This window comes from Paroedura picta, chromosome 15 (genome assembly GCF_049243985.1).
Source record: "Paroedura picta isolate Pp20150507F chromosome 15, Ppicta_v3.0, whole genome shotgun sequence".
Taxonomy (NCBI): Eukaryota; Metazoa; Chordata; class Lepidosauria; order Squamata; family Gekkonidae; genus Paroedura; species Paroedura picta.
Window position 1 is genome coordinate 18990606 of NC_135383.1, and position 8863 is coordinate 18999468.

Below are 8863 nucleotides of genomic sequence, written 5' to 3' on the forward strand. Positions count from 1 at the left end.
AAGGACCACCCCCACCCCCCAGGAGTGTAATGAAGGCAACTGCAGGGCGCCAGGTTTGGTTGCTGGGCCAGTTTCCGCCTGCTGTGAGTGTGTTCTCCCCCCACCCCTCCCTCCCTCCCTCTGTGCTGCTGCAGATACTTCTCCCTCCAGGCCACCCACCCTCTTGGCTTCGATGACTCCGTACGACTGGAAATAGAATCCAATATCTGCAGGGAAGGCGGGCCTCTTCCCAATTGCTTCACCACTCCGCTGCGGCAGGCCTGGACAACAATGGAAAAGGTACTGGAGGGGGGGAGGCTGCTTCCCCGTCATGCCCCACCCCCAACCCGCTTCCCTTCCCGGCAAGAACTTGAAAACCCTGCCAATGTTTACAAACAGCCATTTGTTTCTTGGGCCATTTACTCGGGAGGCCAGCCTCCAGGTGGGACTTGAGGATCCCCTGGAATTACAGCTCATCTCCAGGTGACAGAGAAAGTGGAGAAAGTGGATGCTTGGGAGGGTGGGCTCCAGAGCATTCTACTCCTCTAAAATCCCTCCCTCTCCCATCTCTACCCCCAAAGCCTCCAGGGATTCCCCCACCCAGAGATGGTAACCCTGCCACCCACAATGGCCCCGGTGTGCCCTCCAAAGTGAGCCGGATTACATGGCTGGGGGCAGGAGAGGCCTCCCTAACGGAACAGGCTTTGCTCTCTCTTGAAAGCGACCTTCGAGCTGAGAGGGCCGAAGATGTCACCCTGCTGCCTGGCCGGCCACGCTTCCTCGCCCTGGGAAAGGAGAGGTGTTAAAACCGAGAGGCAGCTAATGAGCTAAAGATGGACTCCTGGTCACTTTTTAGCCAGCCATCAGCCAGTTTTCCTGGAACAGACTGTTGCTGCCAACACGCTTGGCCTCTGTTCAAAGGTGCCAAGGCAGAGAGGAGTTCTAACAGTCGCGCTCTCCCTGGGGCAGGCTTTCCCAGCCAGGGTTTTGGGAGGCTGCTTGGACAACTCAAATCCTTTCCTCCCACCTAGAATCATAGAGTTGGAAGGGACCTCCTGGGTCATCTAGTCCATGGGTAGTCAACCTGTGGTCCTCCAAATGTTCATGGACTACAGTTCCCATGAGCCCCTGCCAGCATTGTAGTCCATGAACATCTGGAGGACCACAGGTTGACTACCCCTGGACTAGTCCAACCCCCTGCACTATGCAGGACACTCACAACCCTATCGCTCATCCCCTGTAACCTGCTTTTACCCCCTTGACTCTTCACAAGAATCAGAGTCTCCACCAGATGGCTATCCAGCCTCTCTTTAAAAAAGGCTACCTGCCTGTAATCCAGCATGGGACCCCCTGGCCAGGTCAAAATTGTTTATTTCTGCCCCTCCCCCTATTGAAAGTCTGAGTTGTGATCACCCATTTTCCTGCCTATCACATATTTCTTTACCCTTCTTCCCTCCCCCCCCCCCTCCTGGCCAAGCCATTCAGGGGGCAAACTCGGTATTTCCCCCACACACAAACCTTTCCATTGTTCGGCTAGGCTCCAGAGCCCAGAGTGAGTGAGCTTCACAGCAGAGCCAGGATTTTGCCTCCCCTCTACCTGCTGCCACCGTGCTGGATCCCCCATGGGTCGCCCTGCAGCGCCACTTTGCACCCCTTCTCTCCCCTGCCTCTTTTCAGGTCTTCCTGCCCGGCTTCCTATCCAGCAACCTTTATTACAAATACTTGAATGACCTCATCCACTCGGTCCGGGGGGATGAGTTTGCGAGCAGAAACGTCGCACCGACTGCTCACGGCCCCGGCAGCGCTGCCGACAATGACTCACACTCCGCCCCCACGGACGGCGCTGCTTCTTCCCAGGTACATGGCCATGTGTTCAGTCCCGTGTCGCAAGATGGCTCGTGGTCATTTGGCCCGAGGGGTTCTTCTTTCAGAGCCACCCCCTTCCTTCTCCACCATGGTGAGCTGCTTTGGCCTATGCTAAACCAAAAAAGGAACAAAACCCAACCTTAACAGGTCGGAACTCAAAAGTTGAGCTGAACAATACAAATAATGTAAAACTTGTTGGTTGTTTATTATGGTGCACAATTAAAAACAGAATAAAAACTTCTTAAAAACTATACCGAACGAACAGCACATGCGTGCTGTTCGTTCGGTATAGTTTTTAAGAAGTTTTTATTCTGTTTTTAATTGTGCACCATAATAAACAACCAACAAGTTTTACATTATTTTTAGAGTTGCTTTGGCCCCCATGACTGTTGGCGGAAGACATTAGCAGACGAAGATGAAGGGGGAAGGGGGAGAAGCAAGGGGACGGTGGTTTGCAAGGGGTTAATTGACAGCAAGGAGCAGAGCAGGGATCCCCAACTCTTCAGAGCCAGCAGGCCCCATGGGAATTCGGACACAGGCTGGTGGGTTCAGCCACAAAATGGCTGCCTCAGAAGGCGGAGCCAGCCACAAAATGGCTGCAGTGACGATCGTCGTGCTGCGTTGGGGGATGCTGCCAAAGCAACGTTGAAAAAATCATCTGCACAGCCGTTCAGCTTGTCAACCCCCAGTGAGGTCAGGCTGGTTCAGGTCAAGGAAGGGGTGTCTGAGGGGGGGACCTGTGGATGTTGTTGGGTCGGTCAGACTCAAGCAAATGCCTGGTGGAGGAGCTCGCAATTGGCTGATACCGAACGCTCTGCCCGAAAGAAGCCCTGAAACGTTGGCTGCATTTATGTTCTGGGCCCTCTTGCTCCTTCTCACCCTTGCACCTGGGATTTCTCTTCCAGCCGAGTCTCAAAATGGCTACTATAAAAATCCTGAAAAACTTTGACGAAGCAATAATCGTGGATGCAGCAAGCCTGGATCCAGAGTCCTTGTATCAGCGGACCTACGCCGGGTGAGGCTCCCTTGGAGAGCGGTGTGAGCAGGGGGTGTGGGGAAGCAGGCTTCGGCCCCGGGTGGCTTTTGGGTAGAGGGCTTGTGGTGGGGAGAGGAGGGGAAAGTGTCAGCCGCTTGGAGATGCCTTTGGGTCATGAAAAGGACGGGTGCTACAAACCATCTCTTCTTTGCGACAATCACTGTTGGAGGGTTTTTTGTTGTTGTGTAACAGCCCCCCCTCCCTAAAAAAAGTATTCTGCAAAGATCTTGTGGCGCAGAGTGGTAAGGCAGCAGACATGCAGTCTGAAAGCTCTGCCCATGAGGCTGGGAGTTCAATCCCAGCAGCCAGCTCAAGGTCGACTCAGCCTTCCATCCTTCCGAGGTCGGTAAAATGAGTACCCAGCTTGCTGGGGGGTAAACGGTAATGACTGGGGAAGGCACTGGCAAACCACCCCGTATTGAGTCTGCCATGAAAACGCTGGAGGGCATCACCCCAAGGGTCAGACATGACTCGGTGCTTGCATAGGGGATACCTTTACCTTTACCTAACAGCTCCTCCCCCCCCAAAAAAGTATTCTGCAAAGATCTTAAAAGCTGGAGGGGGGGACTCCCATGTCCCAAGCTTTTTCCTGAGCCCTCCCCCTACTGTGAAGGGTGGTCTCTTTGCTGGGGCGGTCTCTTCATCTGCCGACTCTCCCTGCAGGAAGATGTCATTTGGGCGAGTCAGCGATTTGGGCCAGTTCATCAGAGAGTCCGAACCGGAGCCGGACGTCAAGAAGTCCAAAGGTCGGCTTCCTCCCCATCCTGAGCGCTCTCCGAGAATTCCCTCCAGGCCTCCCTGTCTGCGAAGGCCTCCGTGCTTGGCCAGAGTTGGGCTGCTTGGTAGCTGGTGGGGAGGCGGGCGGGTAGAATGTGCACTTGGCAGAGCGAGACGGGAGGCTGAAGGGCGTCTCACAACCATGCTAGGCGACGACAGCCAGGTGCATGTGCAAGCAGGGTTCTGTTACTCCCTAATACTCGATAGACTGCTCCTGAAGGAGGAGGCTTTGCGACTGGGTCTTGCGGCTGATAAAGCGGTCCCTCTTACAGCACACAAAGGGCGTTTGTTGGTGGCGGGGGAGATGAAAAAGCCTCTGACACTGGGCTGAGGTATCCCTGATGCTACCAAAAGGCAGTGGAGCTCTGGTCCTAGACAGACTCCGGGCCTTGGACAAAGAGGAAACCTGCACGTGAGGCTAAGAAGGGAAGGAGGAAGGGGCCTGGGCAGAGCGGGCAGGGCTGACACCCATGTGCTTGAGAGATCTTTGGCTTCTGACCCTCCATTAGAAATCCAGGCTCCTTCCCCTCTTAAGCCATCTACATGAATAGCCGTCAGACCCCTTCTGTGGTTAGCAGTGCCCAGAAATGTGCACTGCTGGTCCAGCATACAGTGGCCGTTGGCTAACCTGGACTTTTCTGTCTCCGCTCCCTCCTTCCAGGGTCCATGTTTTCACAAGCAATGAAGAAATGGGTACAAGGAAACACAGACGAGGTAGGCTTGCCCGTTCGCGCCTCTCATGCAGAAACCAAAGAGAGCTTGACTCCGGACGACCCCCTTTTCTTAGCAAGAAGGGATGTTTCCGCAGACTCCGAGCAATTCAGCTGTAAATGGATGCTTTAGGCCAGGTGTGGCCAAATGGTGGCTCTCCAGATGTCTGTGGACTGCAATTCCCATGAGCCTCTGCCATGCTGGCCTGGGAATTGTAGTCCATCCTCCTTTACGATGATCCTGCCTTGAGCAGAGGGTTGGATGAGATGGTACTTTCCAACTCTAGGATTCTGCGAGTCTTTGTAAATGAGAGCTCCCTAAATCCAGATGCCTTTTGCAGTGAGTTGGAGGCCAGATCTGGTGTGACTGGGCAGCCGTGGATATGCACTCCCCCCCCCTTCCTAAGTCCCCCACCGACCTTTGGCTCGTCTGTTGGGGCTTGGCTGCCTCCCCAACTTGACGGCTCCTTGTCCGCTTTAGGCCCAAGAAGAGATGGCCTGGAGAATAGCCAAGATGATTGTCAGCGATGTCATGCAGCAGGCCCAGCCTGGCCAGGCTATGGAACAAGTTACCAAGGTAATGTAAGTAGAGGGGGCAGGCTCCCTCTACTCCCTCCCTTTTGCCCCACGGCTGAAGGGCCAGGTTTACCAAGGGGTCAGATCAGCTCGTGGCCCAGGGGGGAAGCCTGGTTGGAGCTGGTTGGAGCTCTCGGTTCCACAAGCAGGGACAGGTTTGCGCAGCTGTCTGCTTGTGGTGCCCCGGAAGTGAATGCAGTAGAGAGAAGGGAATCGACAGACATAGGAACATAAGATGCTGGATCAGGCCAAGGGCTGCACAGTTGCCAAAACCCAGGGGACACCAGCAGAATTAGTACTCCAGAAGCATTCCCACTGTTGCCCCCCCCCCCCCCAGCCACCAAGAATATGGAGCATCAACGCGTCAGACATAAGAGGAGTCATGTTGGATCAGGCCAAGGGCCCATCCAGTCCAACACTCTGGGACACTCAGTGCCCAAAATCCAGGGACTGCTAAAATGGCTCCCTGCCACTTTTCCCCTATGGCAGGGTAGACACAGAGTCTTCTGCTCTCACCCCAAAATGTCTACCAGCCAAACCCCCCAAATCAGTCAGAGGTCCAGGAAATGATTGAGGGAGGCTCCTCACCTGAACATCGGTTCAGGAGAGACAAATTGGGGCAATTTTGATAGAGAAGTTTGGTTTGTGCCCATCCCTCGTGCTGCCAAGGCCTTTTCACGGTCAGGTTAACAGTCTTCCCTTCCCTTTTTTTCCCCCCCAGCTATGATCTTCAGAACTCCCAAGCAAGAGGGAAATTTCCGCTTCCGGAGAGGTGGACTTGTGTCTCTCACCCGCCTCCTCCTCGCTGCAGTTGGTTAAGTCCTCTTTTGCCGTGGCCCATGGAAACCAAGCACTGTTAACTTGGAACAGCTGGTGTAACTCTTCCCCTCCCTCTTCTATAGAAGGAACGTCAGAGAGAGGGGACACCAAACCTTCTCTCTTTAAGCGCAAGTTTAATTTTGTTCCCTTCCCACATGTACACGCGGCATTTCCCCCCCGATGAAGAAACACACCACTGGCCAGACAGACACTCCCCCCCGCCCCAAGCTCCGTCTATGAAGGATTATTCATGGTTTTGAAAAAGCTGGACCAGGAGCTGGGCCTCTGCAGAGGACCGAGGGGGTGTTCCCTTTCCCCACAAGTTCCTCGCGGCGATCTTAGGTTTTGAAAGAGAATCCCCGGCCTGAAGAGCACAGGGCACCTTAATCCGCCGGAGAGGGCGGACCAGTTGGCAGCGTGTGGCCCTGAACCTCCTCCTGGAGCCGTTTTGAGTTTCTCCTTACTTGAAGTGTTCCGAACTTTCGCACAAACTGGACTCCCCCCCCCCTCCGGGTTTGTGTCGCTCTCCCAAGGAGTTGGTTGCAAGCGACCGGCGATGAACCGAACTTCTGCCCGTACCGAAGTCCCGCTCAGTTCTGGCTTTTGAAATGTTCAGTTTCCCAAAGGGACTCATCCTGCGATGGGCGGACACCACAAGAGGCTGAAATTCAGGGAGGGGGGAATCGCCTCTCTGCCCCTGCCTGGGGTGGCCTTTTTGGTTGGTTGGTTTGTTTTGGGGCTTTGCCCATGCTCCCGTTGGGGCCAGAACAAGGTCTGTTCCCAGGTCCATTTTTCTTAGTTGCTGTTTTGGAAGTGTTCAGCTGCTGCCTTTGGGACTGATAGCAGTTCCCCACCCTCCTTGAAGCAGTGCTTCCCCTTCTCTGTCCCCCGGAATGGGAAAGAAATGAACTGGAGCCTCCAGAGCACTCCAGGGGGGAGTCCACTCCGCATTTTCTCGCGAGCGCCTTCATTTCTCTTTGCAACTCCCCCAACCCACCCCTCTTTTGTTTGGAGGATTTTTTTTAATGCCTGTTTGCTTTTGTTTTTCTGAAGACGTGCAAAAAAAAAAAAAAAGAAAAACCCACTGAAATAAAACCACCCCGCCCCGAAATTGCCTGTAGAATCACCCTTGGTTTCTCTCCGGGATTTCGGAAGCAGCCGCTGGCCCTGTTGGCAATATTGATCCCAGCGAGGTGCTCTGCGTGGTGGGCCGGGAGCAAAGTGCTGGGCATCGCTTTTTGGGTACTGTGTACCGCCACCTTATGGTCTCCTGCCCAAGTATTCCTGTACTTAAGACGATATTTAACGGTGTTTTGATTGAAAAAAGTATATATATAGATATATATATCTATAAAAATATTACAAATTTGTGTCGTTTTCCTGGGTGGTTTTTTTTTTCCTCCTCCTGCGGAGGCCCTAAGTTTGCCTTGTCGGCAGCAGTAGAAGAAAAAAGTCTCAAGCTGGTTAAGGCAAAGTGATTTAATGTTCAAACCAAATTCACAGTGTTCAGAACAATTTCAAAGCAGGTTCCCAGGTATATGTCCGTTTTCGATTTCTTCATCAGTGAATTCTGAATCTCAATATTGCAATAACTCAGTCTAATAATATTTTTTGATTGTTGAACGTAACTTAGTCTCTATAATATCTTGGGTGTGTAATTCAAACCCAAAGTGGTCTCATAAATTCAAATGTGTAGGGGGTCTACTAATATTAACTTCACTACATGTAATTCCTTCTATAGCAGTGACAACAAAGAATATTGTTGTTTCCACAACCAGCAAGAAATTTGTCTCCTAAACCTGCATAAATGGAGGCATCTGGGTGAAGTTGGGAGGGGGGGGCTGCTGGTCAGGACCTTGAACTGAATTTGGATATTTTACCTTTTTGATGTGAATTGTTTGGCCCTGTTTGTTCTGAGCTGTATTTGGACATCTGCAGATCAGAAAAGGATACTGGGAAATCCCCCAGGCTCTTGAGCAGAACGTTGCTAACTGAGCAAACAGGCAGCAGAAAAAATCTAGCGGAGGTCATCGTAAATGCAGACGAGGGCAAACGGGTTCTACATTTCGAACTTGCTGCACCTGTCCACAAAAGAGTTTTTTGGAGCTGAGAGGAACAGGCGACCTGACAGCGTCCAGGTGGTGTGACCAGCAGGAGAGAGAAGGTGAAGGCACTGCCAGGAAATGAGTTGGAGATTAAAGATGTAAAACAGAACCAGATTGTGAGGGAGGGGTGGGAGAGGTCAATTATTTCCCCTCCCAATATTAGAAATCAAGACTGCCTGGGGAGCAGTTTGGTGCACCAAAACAAGAGTGCCTCCTTCAGGCAATGCCCAGCAAATCCTGGAATTACCTGCTTCGGAAGCAGCAGCAGGTTCTCACTTGGCCGTGGTTCACACGTGCAGGGGCACAGGTGGAGGAAGTCCAGAATTGAGTGCCCATGTGCAGTTCACAATTCTCTGCAACTAGAGAGGTAGTTTGCGTGGGGTGCACCCCACGTGTTGTGCTGCCTGGCTCTGAAGCTCAGCTGGGTGAAGCTCAGTTGGGGCTGGTCCAGTCCTCCAGGAAGGGGCCGCTGCCCCAGAGGGTCTCTGGCAATCCTTTATCTCTATCATCTGTACAGGAACCACCCAGCTCAGCTGGCTACTGCAGGGCTGGTTGGACGTCCCAATCTTTCCACGCTGTGCTCTCTTGTATTTCCTTTGCAATGGTGTTGCAGAAGAGGCTTGCTGGGCTCAGCCGCCCTGCTTTCTAGCACACAAGAGAGCCAGTCTCTCCTCTGGGGGAGCTCCCCCAACCACTGCTGTGTTCTCTTTCCATTGTCCGGGCTGCTGTCCCTCCCCCAATTTTGATCCCTCCTCCCATTTGCCCCTTAGACCAAGGGTAGTCAACCTGTGGTCCTCCAGATGTTAATGGACTACAATTCCCATGAGCCCCTGCCAGCGTTAGCTCATGGGAATTGTAGTTCATGAACATCTGGAGGACCACAGGTTGACTACCCCTGGACCAATAGTAGTGCATGCAAACATTGTATGCTGTAAGACTGACAGTAAGTCCGCCGCAGTGGGCAACCAGCTCATCTAGGGATGGAGGCCCCATAA

The 8863-nt window shown here is 52.9% G+C and overlaps 1 protein-coding gene across 2 annotated transcripts in view; it reads left to right on the forward strand.

The window, feature by feature from the left end:
- AKAP10 (A-kinase anchoring protein 10) overlaps positions 1-7133 on the forward strand; it is a 31328-nt gene extending 24195 nt beyond the window's left edge. For both annotated transcript variants that reach the window (XM_077312753.1, XM_077312754.1), the window contains exons 9-15: positions 135-279; positions 1657-1836; positions 2751-2860; positions 3545-3627; positions 4320-4372; positions 4850-4945; positions 5666-7133. In XM_077312753.1, coding sequence (XP_077168868.1) covers positions 135-279; positions 1657-1836; positions 2751-2860; positions 3545-3627; positions 4320-4372; positions 4850-4945; positions 5666-5671 — 673 coding nt within the window. In that variant the 3' untranslated portion in view covers positions 5672-7133. The remainder of the gene's footprint in view (positions 1-134; positions 280-1656; positions 1837-2750; positions 2861-3544; positions 3628-4319; positions 4373-4849; positions 4946-5665) is intronic.
- Positions 7134-8863: the final 1730 nt, after the last annotated feature.